The sequence below is a fragment of the Adiantum capillus-veneris genome, chromosome 13 (genome assembly GCF_014529385.1).
Source record: "Adiantum capillus-veneris isolate H3 chromosome 13, ASM1452938v2, whole genome shotgun sequence".
Lineage (NCBI taxonomy): Eukaryota > Viridiplantae > Streptophyta > Polypodiopsida > Polypodiales > Pteridaceae > Adiantum > Adiantum capillus-veneris.
The window spans coordinates 138,838,141-138,857,635 of record NC_140943.1 but is presented as its reverse complement, the minus strand read 5'-3'; the positions used below and the strand labels follow the sequence as shown (position 1 = coordinate 138,857,635).

The 19,495-nt window shown below is 45.0% G+C and overlaps 1 protein-coding gene across 1 annotated transcript in view; it reads right to left on the bottom strand.

The window, feature by feature from the left end:
* Positions 1–18,688, bottom strand: part of LOC147444948 (mediator of RNA polymerase II transcription subunit-like protein) — an 83,673-nt gene extending 64,985 nt beyond the window's left edge. The window contains exon 1 of the mRNA XM_086527454.1: positions 18,430–18,688. Coding sequence (XP_086383580.1) covers positions 18,430–18,544 — 115 coding nt within the window. The 5' untranslated portion in view covers positions 18,545–18,688. The remainder of the gene's footprint in view (positions 1–18,429) is intronic.
* Positions 18,689–19,495: the final 807 nt, after the last annotated feature.

The following is a 19,495-nucleotide window of genomic DNA, read 5'->3' as shown; positions in this document are numbered from 1 at the left end:
GTGATCACTGGAAATTTTCAGATTTTGTGTAGACACTTTCTGCTGCCTTTTTATCCGTGCAAATGGCCTCTACTTCCTCGTTGTCTGATGCCAAGAGCTTGATGGAAATCAAGCAATTTGACGGTACAGGTTTCGACCTATGGCAGGACAGGATGCAGGGGATTTTGTTCCTCAAGGATTGTGAGGATGCCCTTTTGGCTGTAAAGCCTGAGGATATGCCGGATGAGGATTGAGCCAAGCTCAACAAGAGGACAAAGACCTATATCAAAATGTCTGTGACCGATGACATTCTGGTGGACATAAAGGGCTTGGACACTACACATGCAATTTGGCATAAGTTGAAGGCCACTTATGAGAATGCCACCCCTGTGAATCGGGTGCATTTGATGTGCAAACTGGTGAACATGATGCTTGACGAACCCAAGTCGGCTTCTGAGCACTTAAGTGCTTTCACCAGTGTTATGAGTCAGCTACAGGATACTGGGCTTCAACCTTTTGATGACAAGTTGAAAGCCATATTTTTGTTGATGACCTTGCCAGACTCTTGGGAAACGCTTGTGGTTTCTTTGAGTAATAGCCCCAACCTCACATATGATGGAGTGCGAGGCTCCATCTTAAACGAGGAAATTAGACGCAAGTCTAGTGGTGGGGAAGGTGGCAGTTCTACTTACAATGCGAGAGGCAGAAGTCAGAAGCAAAATACAGGTACCAAGACTCAAAACAGGAGCAAAAGCAAGTCTAGGGATAAAGATGTGACTTGTTACCAGTGTGGCAGAAAAGGCCATAAGAAGCCAGATTGCAAGTATTTCAAGAAAGAGCAAGAAAGAAAGAAGGAATCACGGGAGAAGAAGAAGACAGAGGATAAGAAAGGGGAAAAATCAGCAGGTACCTCCTCCAAGGATTCGGAGACTGTCAATGTATCCTCTAGTGTGGTTATCACAGAGTTATCCGACAGTGAGGAGATCTTGGTTGCAACTTCATGCCCCTCAGATTTTGTTGTAGCAAATGCAGAAGACATGCTTATCTCACGTAGAGATGTCATTGATGCATTGCTAAGTGCAAATGATGGCCTTGCACAGTCTTGGATAGTAGACTCGGGTGCCTCATTTCATGTGACTCCATCTGTGGAGTGTTTTGCTTCTTATCATGCAGGCAAGTATGGCAAGGTTTACCTTGGGGATAACCATGCTTGTGACATTGAAGGAATGGGCACTGTGCACTTGGCATTAAACAAAGGCCAAGAGTTTATGCTTAAAGATGTAAGGTATGTACCAGGCATCAAGAAGAGTCTATTGTCTGTTGGCCAGATGGATGCACAAGGTTATACAACCATTTTTGTCGGGGGTTCATGGAAGTTGCTTAAGGGATCAATGCTCATTGTCAAGGGATGCAAGAGTGGTACATTGTACTATTTACATGGCAAAGCTTTGCCTGGCAAGTTTCTTGCAGTGGCCGAAGTTGCTTCTCATTTGGAGTTGTGGCACAAAAGACTTGGCCATATGCGGCAGAAGGGACTTGATGTGCTCTCCTCTTTGAAGAGGGTTGATGTAAAGGGCACCAAGTTAGATTTTTGTAATGACTGTTTGTATGGTAAACAAAAAAAGTCTTCTTATTATTCTGGTGTCTCGCGCAAAGCTAATGCTCTTGATTTAATTCACTCTGATGTATGTTCAATGCCTGTTAAGTCTTTTGGTGGTGCATAATACTTTGTTACATTCATTGATGATTGCACTAGGAAAGACTGGGCATATTTGTTAAAGAATAAGAGTGAGACATTTAATGCATTTAAGAGGTTTCATGCTTTTGTGACCACGCAAAAGGGTAGTAAGCTTAAATGTCTGAGATCTGACAATGGGGGGGAGTATACGTCTGCTGAATTTCAGCGTTATTGTGAAGAATATGGGATTAAAAGGGAGTTGACAGCCTCTTATAATCCATCTTCTAATGGTGTGGCTGAGAGGTATAACCGTACTTTATGTGAGAGAGTGCGTTGCATGTTGTCCACAGCTTATCTCCCTCATGGGTTTTGGGGAGAGGCTTTGAAAACTGCAGTTCATGTATGCAATCGCTCTCCTAACAGTACGCTAAAAAATGACATTCCAGAGGAGGTTTGGTCTGGCAAACCTGCCTCTTATGATCATTTGAGAGTGTTTGGCTGCGAGGCTTTTGTCCATGTTCGTAATGACTTGAGGACAAAGCTAGATGCCAAGTCCATCCAAGGACTCTTCCTAGGTTATGGGGAAGAGGGTGAAATGGGCTACAGGATATGGTTGCCTCAGTTTAAGAGGGTAGTACGCAGCCGAGATGTAGTGTTCAATGAGGCTAAATTGCTGAAAAATGCTACATCTTCTGAAATTGACAAGAAATCGGTCAAATTTCAACCTCTCTTGCCACCTATTGATGTTGAAAAAGAGCCTCAGGATGCATTACCGCAAGCTGAAATTGATAATCAGCTGGTTAACCTTGAGCCCGAAGAGGTAGGACATGATTTAGATGCTCCAAATGAGAATGGACAGCCACCTGTCATGGCTGAAAATGATTTTCAGCAACATGAGCATGCTGAAAATGAGTTGCCTCCTGATGTAGAACCTATGCCTAAGAATGTAGATCATTGGGTACGCAGGTCTACTCGTGTCAGAAGGTTGATACAGCGCTTTGACCCCTCTTTGCATCATGTTATGTTGACAGATGAGGGAGAGCCTCTTACATATAAAGAGGCAAAATCATGTGAGTTAAGCAGTAAGTGGGAGCTTGCGATGCAAGAGGAAATCAAATCTTTGCATGCAAACAATACTTGGGATCTTGTGCCATTGCCTAAAGGAAGAAAGGCTCTTCCTAACAAATGGGTTTACAAGGTCAAATGTGTTGATGGAAAGCCCAAGTATAAAGCAAGGTTAGTTGCCAAAGGGTATGCACAGAAAGAGGGGATTGACTTTTAAGAGATCTTTTCTCCTGTTGTAAAGCTTACGACATTGCGTGTCCTTTTTGCTCTCGCTGTAGTGCTTGACTTAGAATTGAATCAAATGGATGTAAAAACAGCTTTTCTTCATGGTGACATTGATGAAGATATCTACATGAAGCAACCTAAGGGTTTTGTAGTTCCTGATAGAAAGGAACTTGTATGCAAACTAAGAAGGGCACTGTATAACAAGATAACCCTGCAGATGTTCTCACCAAGAGTCTTGCTAAGGCTCAACATGAGCATTGCATAAAGCTGGTGGGAGTTGGTTAAAGGCGTCATTTATGCCTTTAAGTGGGAGGTTGTTGGGTTAAAGGCTTAAATAACCCCTTTTTGTACATTTTTATACTTTGTCCAGGTTCAATATACCTAGACACATTCTTTAAAGGTCGCTTATAATAAAAGTGGGAAAACCCAAAACTCACTTATTGAGTTTTCCCCAAAAACGTGAGCTCTCTCTCTCTCCCTCATCATTCTGCTAGCGCTTCCTCTCTTGCTGGCTTTCGCCACCCCTCTCTGCACACACACTGCACATCTTCGCGTGCTCTATCACTTGCACACACCACCGCGCGCTCATCATATTGGCACTTCTTTCACAACAACGAGTTGTTTTCATACTCAGTTCGGAACCTTCACGCAATATCTTCACCCTGAATCGGTAGAGTACAGCAAGTTGCTACACTACTCGTGACGGCACTTTACCATGGAGATTTCTTGGCGGTCGTGACACCCCAGACTGTTGCTACACTCGCGGAGTTCGCCAGAGCATTGTCCTTCAGTGGACATTGCAACAGACATCTTCATCATTTGCCTCACATCTTTGGCTTCACGCAGTTTGTTCAGCATCAGGTACTGAGAGGGGACACCACTCTGCTGCTTCACAGGTCTAGGGCAGGGGCATACTTGTACGGCTAGTATGTCTCCTGGCTGGCCACCCATAGTCTAGGTTGCTCCTGGTCCTGACCGCTCGAGTTTGGGGCCGACCGCTCACTTTGTCCACGCACCCTCATATATTTCCATATATCATTTATTTATTGTTGGGTCGTGGGGGATTTTTATCAGGCCTTGCCCTACCTCCCCTTGGGCACCTATTTACGGGGCCATGGGGGTACCCACTTCCACATCTCTCATCTCACAAAGATCATACTGATTGTACTGAGGGCTTCTAGTCACGGTAGTCATGGGGGGCTGATCGCCCCCTCTTCACCATATCCAACGTTTGTGTCTCTCTCTCTCTCTGTCTCTCTCCCTCTCTCACACTTCCGCTGCGCGCACTCACAATGACGGCTTAGTGGAAGAGCATTTTATACATGCCAGAGATCTGCTTGCAAAACTTCTAGCAGTGATGTTCAATCGTGCCATGTGTGAGGGCCTACCTAATACTTGGAGTCTGTCTACTATTGTACCTATCTTCTAGTCAGAAGACCCTATGGAACTTGGGAATTATCGCACTATCATGATTGGACACACACTCGCACGGTTGTACGCATCCATTCTTTAGCAGAAGTTGAGTAGATAAGCAAAGAGGGAGGGTATACGAGCAGCAGGGCAAGCCGGTTCAAGAGGGGTTTTTCTACTCTTGACCACATTCTGACACTCAGCCATTATTGAGGAGGGCAGGTCATATGGGAGACAGATCTATTGTAGCTTTGTGGATTTCCGCAAAGCATTTGACGCAGTGCCCATAGCTAGATTGATGCACAAATTGCAGGAGATGGGAGTACCGCCAAAGCTAATTTGGGGGATCATGGCACTATACATGTCAGTAGTGGGGCATATACGCCATAGTTACAAGGAATGGCCATTTCTAGGTCCCCATTCCCATCCTAATTTCGCGTTTCGGATCTCCAATCCGTGTTTCACACGTAAGTATCCGAAACAAGGAATGGCATTTCATGCATGTTGCCATTCCCCGTCCCCCGTTCCGGGTAACTATGATGTACGCACTCTAGAGGGGTTATCTACTTTTGTTCACTCCACTATCAGGGTGAAGAAGGGCTGCCCGCTATCTTCTACACTAATTGTATGTATGTGGATGAGGTTTCTAACTACATTGAGAGAGATGGTGATAGAGGAGCACAGTTGGAAGGGACATCGATTCCACTATTTCAATATGTTGATGATATTATGTTGATCTCTGACTCCCCGGAGGGGATGCAGTGTTACTTGGATGCTTTACATAGGTTTGCCCATGACAGTAATTTGTCTATCAACCTTGGTGAAACCAAGGTAATGGTGTTTAACACCACCCCACAATGGATCAAGAGATCGGCACCCACATTTACTTACGGTCGTGAGATAGTGGAGTACACAAATACTTACACCTACCGCTTCAGTGGGCCAGTGTTTTCATTGAGGAGAGCAGCAGAGACTAGATTGACCAGAGCCTATGCAGCATTGGAAGGATTGGAGAGGATATGTTCGCACGTTCAGTTTCAAGAACCTTGGACAAAGGAAGATCTAAGAGCACTGATGGATGGAGAGGCATGGAGAGGCCTCTTATCTATGATCTCACGGATGATCAGAGCCAAGGCTTCAATACCACATGAGATTATTCGAGCAAAGCTAGTCCTCCCTTGGTGGTCGAGGCGCTTATCAGATCAATACCCTTCATACGTCAATGGGACACACCCGCCCCCCCCTCCCACCCCCCCGAGATAGATATTCCAGTATTCTCTGGATGCACCCTCTTTGACCCTTACGCAGACCAAGATCACCAGACTCATCTGCAAGGACCTGATTCAGCTAGATACTAGGAGGACATGGATACAATCGACACAAGAGTTGGACACGAAGATTGCTTTCTATAGAGAGCATCTTCTCCAGCTCACAGAGGATGGTTTTTGTGACCAAGCCCAGATACATGGACACCCACTTATCCCGTGGGATACGATGTGCTATCGGCTACACACGCACATCTTCACACCAGCTTCGGGTCGAGATTGGCACATATAGAGTACTAGCAGAGGCTAGGACATGTCCCTTGTGCCATGTCCCTTGTGCCATATGGAGCCTGAGACAGAGTTGCACTACATATGCCACTGCCCGGTGTACTATGAGATACGAGGCCACTTTCACTGCTTTTCAGATAGGGCTTTGAACCACTCTCCAGAGTCATGAGGTATGAGGACCAAAGATGTCTTGGATTGTTTCTACTCGAGCTGTGCACACAGAGAAAGCCTGTTGAGGAGAGAGGATAGTCAGTCTCAGAGTCTGATCATGGATTTCTTTCTACCCGACACGGGCAGCCAAAGGGGCAGCTATCACAGCAGAGCTCACATGCTCGTGGCACAGTGATCGACCGAGCGACCGAGCTAGGGAGATCTAGATGCCCACGATTGCAGAGGACTTCACAGCATCGTCGGAGGCTACATCAGAGGATTAAGATCATTCTAACCAGATATGCATGGCGCCCAGTCAAAGTACTCAACCTGGAGGATATTGATGAGATCCGCCGACGCCTGATGATGGACCTCTTATAATTTTGATGATCGCACACCCTACCCACATTGTATCAACCCTCACTCATTGTATCCACCCACACCCACATTGTATTAGCCCTCACTCATCACATCCACGCTCATTCATCCTACACAACCCCAGTCAGCTGCTTAGCTCATGTATAGCAGTTTAAGAATCTACAGTAACCCCTTTTTTTCAGAACCTTTTTATTTATTGCTACTCATACATGTATCAAATTCACCACTTTGTGACTTTTTGATCTCATAGGTCACTTTGTCCTTTTGAAGACGTTAATATATCATTTCATCTCTCTCTCTCTCTCTCTCTCTCTCTCTCTCTCTCTCTCTCTCTCTCTCTCTCTCTCTCTCAAGTGTGGTAGATTGGTTATGCCATTCCCTCTTGAATAACAGGTCTTGAGTTCAGCTCTCCTCGTCAGATAGATCTTTAAGGTCTCTTGGGATAGTTTCCTACAACGTTAAAATTCTCTTCTTCTCGGGTGTGTGTGGGTGTGTGTGTGTGTGCGCTAATAAGAGGAGGAAAATGGAATAACTTTTCTATCACCCAAGTGTGGTAGATTCGTTCTGCCATTTTCCTCTTAAATAAAATGTCGAGTTCAACTCTCCTCGTCGGATAGATCTTTAAGGTCTCTTGGGATAGTTTCCTACGACAGTAAAATTCTCTTCTTCTCAGGTGTGTGTGTGGGTGTGTGTGTGTGTGCTAACAAGAAGCGGAAAATGGTATAACCTTTCTATCACCCAAGTGTGGTAGATTGGTTATGCCATTTCCCTCTTGAATAATAGGTCTTGAGTTCAACTCTCCTCGTCGGATAGATCTTTAAGGTCTCTTGGGATAGTTTCAACTTTCTTACGACATTAAAATTCTCTTCTTCTTCTTCTTCTTCCTCTCTCTCTCTCTCGCAAAGAAAGCCGCTAAATTCTATTACTTGAGAAATCCCTAGAACGTCCAAATAGTTGTTGGGTCTGAGGGCAAGTACATCACTCTTATAAATCTGGCCAAAAGGAAACAAAATGGAAACTATATACAACTAGCCACATGGGCAACCGTAGAAATTGAAGACCAAGGTAAAAACCCTCTCCTAAAGAGAGTAAAAAGTGCCCTGGCAAGCTAACTAGAGAGAACAACAACTTCTAAAAAATAGGCACCCATGATCAAACTCCAAATCTTTGAGACAAAAAAGGTGCACCAGCATAGCTACTATAATACACGTACTTTATTTATAATACGGGGCGTCCCCTATTACAATGTACAATACGTTTCATAACGTTTTCTACTTTTGCGTCTTTTTGCTCAAAATGTATTCTACTCTAATGTCTTTAAATGTGTTAGAGCTTCATGGTGCTTGTTTATGTATGCTATGACTAAACATTGAAGAGCCATTAAAAAGTTGCATAGCCCATTTCATTTGTTCTTATTAAAGTATCATATATACAAAAGTTGACGTATTTTATTTTTGATTCTCAAAAATACATCTAGTACGTGTATTGTACACTGCGTATTAAACATCTTTTCCGTATCGTGGTTGCTATGTGCACCAGACTTCATCTCCACCTTGTGACAAATCTGCATCAAATAGCAAAAACTCCAAAAAACGCTACCTCAAAGAGAAGCACCAACAAAGCTTGCATAAAATTCTTCAAAGAGCTAGACAAGTCGATGCTGACCATTGGAGAGAAAATGCGATGCACTTGCATAAAGCATAGTTACCCGGAACGCGGAACGGGAACGGGAACGGCAACGGGATCCCCGCGGAACGGGGGAACGGCTAGGGGTCCGGAACGGGAACGTCGCGGAACGGGAGGTATAAAAAACACCCAAATAGTGCAATTTTTAGCTCCTTGTGTTTAAATACAAGGAGTATTAGAGTGCTTTGACTCTAATACTCACAAAAAACTCGTTTTGAAGACCATTCAACCTTGCTATGACTAGATGATGACAGAGAGAGAGAGAGAGAGAGAGAGAGAGAGAGAGAGATGGAGAGGGAGAGATTTGAGAGAGTGGGAGGGAGAGGAAGAGAGCTTGAAGGCTTGAAGCCTTGAGCCTTGAGAGAGTGAGTCTTGAGAGGGAGAGATCTTGAGAGTGAGAGGGAGAGAGCTTGAGCCTTGAGGATTAGCTTGTGAAGAGAAAGGGGGAGGGGGGTGCATTTTATGAGTCCTTGAGGCCTTGCACACTTTCAAAAGAAGCCCAAACATTTACTTCAATTTTTTCAATTTTTGCCAAATTTGTTTGTAGCCGTTGGCCGTTCCAGGGGCATTCCGAAACGTTCCGGAACAGCCGTTCCGGTTTGCATTGGCCACCCGGAACGTCAGACATTCCGGGACGTTCCGGAACGTTCGGGAAGGGAACTGCCCCCCAGAACGCCGGAACGGGGGCTAGGGGGCGTTCCCCAATAACTATGGCATAAAGATAAACAATATTGAAGGACAAGTCAATGACGAAGAGGGCTACTTGAGGGTGTTTGCACATGCTTTGTCTCTTGGCTACCGACGGGGCACATTGGACATGTTACTAAATACTATACATGCTTTTAAGCCTTACCGTGGTTGTAGTCACTTTGTGGATGATTTAAAAGGCTAGATGCTTGCATATTATAGGTGGTGAGCCTTCCATTTCCATGGATACACTCAAAGTTATCTAGATAGAGCTAGTTGACACTCTTCTCAATCATTGAAATACCTCAGCTGGCTCCTCTAAGGCAGCGGAGGAGCGCCACGACACTTTTTGAGTGTCACAAACTGATGACGTGGTGGACACGCTGACGTGGACAACTGTACAAACGACCGCAAATTGTGTTGACATGCTGATGTGGCAGCAGTACGGATTTTTGCGATTCACGTTGGCTGCTTTTGTGAGAGTGCGCCTATGCAAGAGAGAGAGAGAGAGAGAGAGAGAGAGAGAGAGAGAGAGAGAGAGAGAGAGAGAGAGACCAGAAACACTATGTGTAGAAAAGGTGGCGATATGCCCCCCACTGACTACCACAGCAAGAGAACTTTCGTACAACAGAGTGCGGAAATGGGTACACCCCTGGCCCCATAAATAGGTGCCCAAGGGGAGGTAGGGCAATGCCTGGAAAACTCCCCCACGACCCAATAAGAAAAGAAATATATATGAGGGCAGTCGGCCTAGAAGTGGGCGGCTAGACAATGCAATGGGTGGCCAACCCGAAGACATACTAGCCGTACATGTATGCCCTAGACCTGAGTGAAGCAGCAGAGTGGTGTAAGATTGCAGAGTGGTGTAAATCTAACACCCCCTCTCAGCACCTGATGCTGAAAAAATTGCGTGAAGCCGAAGATGTGAGGCAAATGATGAAGATGTCTGCTGCGATGTCCACTGAAGGACAATGCTCCATGAGTGTAGCAGCAGTCTGGGGTGTCCCGACCGCCAAGAAATCTCCATGGTAAAGTACCATCACGAGCAGTGTAGAAAACTACTGTACTCTGCTAATGTAGCGTGAAGATACTGCGTGAAGGTCCCCAACTGAGTGTAAAACAACTCCTCGTCGTGAAAGAAGTGCCAATAGGCCAGCAAGTGTCTTGCCCAATAGGATCTGTGATGTCTACAGTCAAACCATTTGGAGAAAATGGGGAAGCCCAAGAACCGTCATGAGAATGACCGGATGCCTGTCAATGCATGAACCTGCAACCCAGTGTGGCCAGATGCCTAAGCCGTGTAAAACTCCACGAAAGGCCAGATGTAGCAATTTGCACCATAAACGTCCTCCAAATCAAGGAAAGCCAGACTAAACAATCTGCGATGTAGAAGCTACCGTAAGCTCCAACAGTCACCGATAAACCGCACGGCGCTCAGGCCACCACCGGATGGTGTCCTCTCAGTAGGTAGGGTAATCCAAGATGAGGGGAAAGTCAGACTCAACAGTCTACGCTATGAAGGGCCTCTAAGAAGAGGTGTGGTCAAGCCAAGCTATCTGCACTGTAATCATCCTGTAGCAGAAGGGAAGCCAGACTGAGCAGTCTGCGCTGTTAAGATCCTCTGAGAAGAGGAAAGGCCAGACCAATCTCTTTGCGCAGTCTTGCATGTATCTCCTGCCTCCAATCCTCCGGTGTCAACCAAAACAAAATCCGCGCCAACAACGCCACCAAACTGCAACTCGGTGTGGCTCTCAATGTGAATGAGCTGAGAGTGGCCTACTGCCCGGATCGGGGGATGAGTCTGCTGTGAGGTTACGGAGGGTGAGTGTAAGAAACTTTGAAGGTAGCAATCCAAATGATCAGGAGTGTATAAGAGCAATTGCACTATCATCTAAGCCAAGCTCCGGGTGACTCCGGATGTAGTCGCGGGATGCCTGATCTCCCGTATCTCGCGGGTAAACTCTCCAAGAGAGTCTAAAGAACTGAAGTCTCACTCCAAGCAATGAACCTGTCCAAGAAGAGATCCAAGATTTTCTCCCTAAGTCCATGTAGATGCTCCTGTGTAAGCAAGTAATCTGACGGGTCGAGGTCAAGTGGTAAGTGTCTGTCCCCCCAAGATGGTGGTGTCCTCTCTGGGAATGTCGGAATCCCATATGCCATGAGCATGGCCATATCTCGTGTGAACTCCTCTGATGAGTGCATAGGTGTGTCAATAGCAAACCACAAGTCACCACCCCCTCTAGAGTGCGCAACCGCCGACGAAAGGCGGGAAAGAAAGGATCTCCGAAGGATCGTACGCCCGTAGATGATCAAGCCGATGTCGAAGATATCGTGTACTGCAGCAGTCACTGAGAGACCGCACGGACCACCACCAGATGGTGTCCTGGCAGGACGTTATTTCATCCTCTATGAAAACACAAACCAAGTGTCTGCTATCCACCCAAAAACGCAACTACGAGGTGATGAAAACGCTGCTGTCCAGCGATTTTCAGTGTGCTCGTACACTCTTTGCATGATCCCGAGTGGTGCACAGGGTGTAGGGAAGGGTGGTGAATCATTGTCACTGCCCCAGGGGTTAATGGCTGAAAAATCTGATGAAGACGGAGAGGATATGGGACAGGCAAGGCACTCGATGCCAAGCCGGTGTGGAAGGTAAGATCTGGAGACTCCCTTTGATGCCAATGCTCAGAGTTCTGCTGAAGACACAGCAGCAAGGCAAAAACACAAGGCTGCCATAAAAACGCAGATCTGGCCTTGAAAAACGCAAGGCTGATCTGATGCTGGTTGGTGCGTTTTTCTGCAGGGAGGGGGGGCCAAGAGAGAGCAGCAGATCGCAGCAAGCAGGGCCAAAAAACACAGCCTGAACCAAAAACGCTGATGGTGCTGAAAAACGTTAGGCAACGCTGCACTTTTCCCACGACAAAAACTTGCAGAAAGCTAACCTTGGCCTTGCAAAAGGAGATCGCTGGCTGATCTTCTGGTTCTTACAAAAAACGCTGGCAGATGTGATCGCTTGGGAAGAGGTACCTGATGTGGAGATGCGCCTTGGAACACGGCAGAGCCTGAAGCTGCTGATACCACGTGTGCGAGAGAGAGAGAGAGAGAGAGAGAGAGAGAGAGAGAGAGAGAGAGAGAGAGAGAGAGAGACCACAAACGCTATGTGTAGGAAAGGGGGCGATCAGCCCCCCACTAACTACCAAAGCAAGAGAAACAGATAGTGTGGAAGTGGGTACCACCCTGGCCCCATAAATAGGTGCCCAAGGGGAGGTAGGGCAATGCCTGGAAAAATCCCCCACGATCGAACAAGAAAAGAAATATATATGAGGGCGCCCGGACAAGGTGGGCAGCCGGCCCAAAAGTGGGCGGCCGGACAATGCAGTGGGTGGCCAACCCGGAGACATACTAGTCATACATGTATGCCCTAGACCTGAGTGAAGCAGAAGAGTGGTGTAAATCTAACAGCTTTTGGGCCAGTAGTTTTTGAGTTTGCAAGCTTTTCGTGTAATAGCTTTTGAGTTTGATGGCCAAGGGCCTTTAAATATGAACCCAAGAGGCCACTCTTTCCCTCAGTTAGGTGATGAGCTTCTGAGCACAGAGGCCCACGGGAATTTTAACTTTGCTCAAGCATTAATGAAAAAATAAATATCGAAAGGAGCGCCAGATTTCGAGGCCAATATCTCTAGGTACGGAACTACACTGGGCCGTGTCAACTCTATTTTTAAAGTGGAATAAAGTTGTAAAGTGTTTAGAGTGATTCTCTCGTGTGTCGTGCAAGATTTCAGACTTGGGGTGTCCAGGTCTATAGCAGTGGTATCAAAGCTCAACAGATTTCTCTTCTACCGAGAAATCCAATCCGTTTACCGCGACACACATGGATTCGAGTGACGAATCCCGCAAGAATCAGACGAATCCACCCGACAATTCTAGATCGGGTGAAAATACGGGAAATTCAAATGGGCAATCGGAATAAGAGTACGGGCCTCCACGGCCTACGGAGTATGAACAAATGGAGATGCAACGTCAACAACAGGTTGATGCTTGTGCCAAAGGATCCCAAGTACAGGAAATTTTTGACCCGGCACCCAATTGATGAGATGCATTCTTGATGGCGTACGGCCATCAATTCACCATTAATATCTACATTAAAGAAACCACCTGCCCCGCGGATGTACACTTAAGATGAACTTGATGATGTGATCGAACACCGAGAAGACCACAAAGCATTCATAGAGACACAGCAAGGAAACAGATTACCCTGGTTATTTGGGTCGACGGTCTTCATTTGCAAATGCACAAAAAGCCAAGAAACGTGTACACTTCGAGGGTGTGTCCAGTTCGTCCTCATCCTCTTATGATAGTTCCAATAGCTCTTTCTCTTCTAATTCCAGTGATGAGGACAGAAAGGGCAAGAAACGACGAAAGAACCGGAGACATGGAAAGAACAAGAATAAGGCTAAGAAAAGCAAATCCCACCAAAGATCTTGGAAATTTTCTGACAGTTCTGAGAAGGACTCACCCTCTTCTAAGAGTTCGGACTCTGATGACCAGATGTTTTATTGAAAGAGGAAGCACTTTTATAGAGCCAGTCAATACGACTTTCTCGAAGACAAGAGCAAGAAGACCAAAGAATTCAAGGAGGGCGGACAAGCAATAAAATTTGATACCTTTTTGTCACGTGCACATCTAACCCTATGTGTACGTGGACAAGCTACTTCATGACATGGGTTCAGTTCAATTCAATCAGCTTAGCTTAGGAAGTGTTCTGGCACTTTTGTGAGTCTGTTCACAGACCGTGCATGTCCAGACACTTAGATTAGATGCATATCCTTTGGTTGCACACAGCATGATCATCAAATTTCCATCAGAACCCATCAGGGGCATTTTTACAGTGCATAGACCTATTTTCCCTATTTTAGCAATACTCACTTATTATTTTTAAGTGACTTTTGTTGGAAACTAGGTAGGGCAATTTTGCTAAGATAATATATAAGCAAACCAAAGCTAGCACTTTCTGGCAAAAGAGGCAATAGGAGCGCACGCTCAACAGGCAACTTCTCAGCAGAACCCCCAAGAGGCCTAGCGTTTTTGCATCACAGCAGAAGGATGGCGTTTTTGGACAAGATCAGCCAACGTTTTTGCATCAGCAACAGCCTGGCGACAGCAAGAAGCAGAAGACTCCCAGCGTTAGTAGATTATCCACAGCCAGACCATTTTCAGCCCTAGCGTTTTTGCATCTGCAAGGCATTTCAGCGTTTTGCAGATCTACCGCGACTAAACCAACACAAGCACCAGCGTTTTCAGTTTCAGCACTTAGACATCGCAAAACAAGTCCCGAACCTCGCAAATCTCACCTTCCCGCAGCAGATCCTCGCCGCACGATCAAATCCCGCAAAGTTCGCAGTTTCAGCCCGAAAAACGCAGATTTCAGCATCTACGTTTTCAGTGTGTCGTCGTTGCATCGTCGTCATCGCCGTCGTCACCGACATAGAGTCAAAATTCAGCACACAAAGATTTGCAGATTTCAGCCCTTAGCATTTTCAGATTTCAGCCAGTCTCGATGTCGTCCTCATCGTCGTCGACATTGTCGGCAAGTCCAAGCATTGTAGAGATTTGTGCAATCATAAGTAGACCGCTCTCGCCATAGAGAGTGGGGCCTTCGGAGGAGGGTTTGACAACATTCTGGTGTCGTATTCTCTTCTCTCTCTATCTCTCAATCTCATGCACCTTCACGCACAGTGTCTATTCACTTTGTTTGTGTCCATTGCACTCTCTCATTAAAGAACGGAAGGCTCTCCCTTCCGTAAGTAAAAGGAACCCTTGAGCATAGTTCGGAGCACTCATCTTGAGCAAAGTTCGACATTCACTTCCGCTACACCTTACATTGGTATCACTCAAGGAAAGGACCACAAGAATTTTTTTTGCTTGTTGCGGTCGCACATAACCCAAGACCTCTTGGGCGTCGATTCCTAATCGTGTTTTTGAAGAGTGACAGGAAATCCAAGAAAGAAGGGCTTGTCCAGCCTCCCCTTGTGCCTCTTTTCACTCATTGAGAGCGGACCGTGCGCTTAGCGGCCGGCCAATGGACGTGAGGTGGGAAAAAGCAACCTTGGTGTGAGCGCAAGGTCGCCAAGGGGTGAGCCCGCGGAAAAGAGCAAAACTCGGGTAAAGAGAAGATCCTTCTCTAACACAGATTGAAAGCGAAAGAAGAAACCCAAGAACCAAGACCCACAAGAACCCAAGTTCCTCGTGAACTTAAGAACCCAAGACTTCAGTGGATGGTCATCACCCGACGCAGAATGGATACTTCGCATGAAGGTGGTGAGCATGGGAGTAGCGAAGACAGCCATAGAGAGTGGGGCCTTCGGAGGAGGGTTTGACATTCTGGTGTTGTATTCTCTTCTCTCTCTATCTCTCAGTCTCATGCACCTTCACACACAGTGTCCATTCACTTTGTTTGTGTCCATTGCACTCTCTCATTAAAGAACGGAAGGCTCTCCCTTCCGTAAGTAAAAGGAACCCTTGAGCACAGCTCGGAGCACTCATCTTGAGGCAAGTTCAACATTCACTTCCGCTGCACCTTACACTTTCCAGGTTTTCAAGATGCGCACAAGGCCCTCGCTTTTATTCAACAATTTGACAGCTTTTTCTGGAGGGCGCTATTTAGAGCACTCCAAGAAGGGCGGCATCCTACTTGAAAGGAAATGCACGGACATGGTGGTCCACTCTTTGTTACGAAAAGAAGCACCGAAAAAGTGGCTACAGTTCAAGAGACTTTTTATTTCCTCGTCGCTCACTCATGAGTACGAACATGACGTGATTACCGCCTCAAATCATCTTCGGATAGCCAAGGCAAATACTCTAGATACTTATTGCGAGAAATTTTGGGATGTTTTTCTCCTTGCCTCATCTTTTAAAAAGATCAGTTTTAAGCAACAAATTGAGCGATTTTTTTGTGGACTTCCCAAAGAGATACAAGATTATTGTTTATTACAGAAATATGAGTCAATACAACAACTGATGGGACATGCTAAGCAAGAGTTTGCTATGCATTCAGGTAACTTGACTTATCCAACAGAATTTCAACGAATGATGACAGAAAAAGAGGAAAGAAAGATGCACGTCCCCGACTGACAGAGGAACAAAAAGACAAATATCTCAAAACGAGGAAGTGTTTTGACTGTGGCGAACAAGGACATATATCTACGCGGTGCCCCACAAAGGCACAAGAATAAGAACGACCAAAAAACTAAAATAGAATTGGGTGAGGAGATGCTCCAGAATAGATACTAGATAGAAAATTGAAAGAGATACTGATGAGCTAACAATATTTTGCTTTATGACTTTATAAAAAACTTTAAATTTCCGAAGACTCCGATTTATGTACGAAATTAATGTGTTTGAAAGATCTTGCTATTTGTGTACAAATAACACGTGAAATCGAGAATGAGATAATGACGAATTTGCATATGAATGCAATCGGGAGCAATGACAGCTCCAGAATGAACCCGATCACAATTCAGGATAAAAATCATGAATTTTGAATGATGATGATGACTGATGATGAATGAAATGATTGGATACAGTGGTGAACGCATCAAGAGTTTCCGAGGGATGAGATGGCTACACAGGGATAAGATGATTGGACTGAATTATTGAAACACTCTGTTCAGTATAAACTAAGTGTGTAATTGATGAACTGGAATTTCGGAAATGAACCTGATTTTTGAGTACTCACTTGTGATTGTGATTGACTGTAGAATTGAAAGACGAAATGTTGCAGCATTTCGGTCTTGAGAAATCTATGGACATGATCGCAATAAGAACTAGTTAATTCAACATCAGTGAAGTTCGGTGTAGATCTAGATGCGATTGCTAAATACGTTGCCAGGAATCATGGTCCTAGATCTAGATGGATTATATGTGATATGATTTGAATGTGATGTGAATGCGCAGTGACTATCATCCTTGTACAAGTGCTCGATTTGTGTCATCTAGTGCGTCGATACTTAGAGTCAATGTCTATTGAACTGGTTTATGGCTTATGTTTAATTTTGCAGGCGTCAAGGGGGATTACAATTCTTTCAAGAGGGGGATGTCACAATCTGATGACGTGGCGAACACACTGATGTGGACAGTCGTACGCACGACCGCAAACGCTGACATGCTGATGTGGCAACGGTACGGATTTCCACGTTTTGCGTTGTGCCACGTGGCAGGCTATACAGATTTTCGTGATTCACACTGGCTGCTTTGGGCCAATACCTTTTGAGTTTGCAAGCTTTTCAAGTAATAGCTTTTGAGGTTGATGGCCAAGGGCCTTTAAATATGAACTCCAAGGCCACTCTTTCCCTCAGTTCGCTGACGAGTTTCTAATCAGAGAGGGCCCGCGGAATTGTAACTTGCTCAGCATCAATATAAAAATAAATACCAAAAGGGGCATCAAATTTTGCCGCCAATACCTCTAGGCACGGAACTACGCCGGGCCAAGTCGACTCTATTTTTAAAGTGTGATAAAGTTGTGAAGTGTTTTAAGTGATTCTCTCATGTGTCGTGCCAGATTTCCAACTTGGGGTGTCCAAGTCTGTAATAGAGAATGGACAATGGAACACACCATTACGTTCCATACACTCAGTGTTGTAGGGGCGAATTACCTCAAATTATTCTCCTCCACCATAATTCATTCTACATGACTCCTACACGCCACATTGAGCTTAGCATCCTTGTGCACATGTTTTGATTTGTACGGCTTCTTGAGGACACGCTGACCTGAGCATCCTCAAAGATCCATAGTACTTCTGCTCCGCCATAATTCATTCTACATGACTCCTACATGCCACATTGATCGTCCTTGTACATATGTTTTGATTTGTACTGCCCCTTGAGGACAAGCTGGCCCGAGCATCCTCAAAGATCCATAGTACTCAATAATACAACCCTAAAAGGGACGATTAATAAGTTTGGATGTGAAACAATAATCAAGAGGCTTGCCAAAAACATGTAAAAGCATACAATGCACTTTTTATAAAAAACCAAAATGTGCAATTTTCTCAAGCTCAAGAAAAGCACATGCATGTGGTAAATCTTGGAGAAACTTAAAGAAAAAGCATTAGATGACTCGCCCTCTCTCTAGTGTCTCTACTTGTGCCATAACAATTTGAGTGATTTCATAATGGTTGGGCATAAGTTTGCAGTTAACACAAAAGTACTGGCCACAGACTTTTACATTCTCAAGTGCTCTAAAACAAAGTGGATGACACCAACAGTTGAGAGGGATATTTGGCACAATGCATTAGAATTAAATCCTTACAGTGGAGGGTTGCTTCTACGCCATAATTGTTTTGCAAAACAAGGATACACATACCTATCCATGTCGCCAATCAGAGCTTTATACACACACACGTAAAATAAAACTAAAAGCAAAACCAAAAATATCAATGTCTAAAAAGAATGCTAGACAGTAGAGTGTCTCAGAGAAAGAAGATGTAACTCCTCTTCTTTATGCTCAGAAACCGTAAAATCTGTCTCGCCCGTATCTAAGTCACTTGCACAATGTTTAATGTTTGTCTCTTCTCTCTCTCTCTCTCTCTCTCTCTCTCTCTCTCATATACAGAGAAAAACCTTGATGGGAAGGGTGCGCTGAACGGTCCATGGCTTGAAGCTCGCGCGCTGGCAGGCAAGGTAGTAAACTCAGCTCCATGGTTGTCACCCAGCTGGTAACCTCCGCCTGACTCATTTCATGGGTGAATGAGAGAAGAGGCGGGAGAGGGGGCGAAATTTTAGGGAGCTAAATGTTTCAACCGGATGATGCAAACACTACGGAAGCAAGTAGGTTGTACCCATGACAGATCCCTTGGGCTTAGGAGGAAGGGAAAAGGAAAGGGCAAAGTTTTCCTTCGAAATCAATAGTACGAGTACTGCATGCCACCTTAGGTGGCCCCTCTCTCTCTCTCTCTCTCTCTCTCTCTCTCTTTTTTCCGTTCCCTGTCATCTCACTTGGCGTTTAGCTTTCATCTCGCAAAGAGAGATAAGTGTAAAGGGTTATGTACTCCGCCATATTATGTTAGTAGATGTAGTAGTGATTGGTGTATATTTGGAAGCTTGAGAACATTGAAGCAAAAGTAAAAGGAGCATATTTTTTTCATTCGGTGGAAGCTTGCTCATGTGTATATCTGTGTGCGGTCGAAAAGGTTATAGATGGAATGACAGATGAGTGAGCATAGATGGAAATGCCTAGCTGGAGAGGGATGTGTTGAGCCACGAAGGCAAGTTCAGAGCTGCCAGGTGCCAGGAAAGAATTGAGAGGATTTTTTTTAGGGATGTGTTGAGCCACGAAGGCAAGTTCAGGGCTGCCAAGTGCTAGGCCACAACCAAGAAAGACTCGAGTGTAATTTTTTCAGGGAAAAATTACCAAAACACCCCTCTAATTTGTGGAAAATTCCACAATACCCCTCGAATTGCTAAAATTTCCAAAATACCCTTGTATCTATTTTGGTTGGATTCTTCAAGAGTTTCTAACCTTAATTTATTTTGACAATTTAGATCCGTTTTTGAGTGCTTAGCATGTAATTTGTCGCAAATTCCCTCGCTAAAAAAAAGGCAAATATGTATAACGAGGTAATTCATCTCCAAAGCCTACATAAGCAACTCGAATTCTAATTTTAGCATCTTGTATCGATACACAATC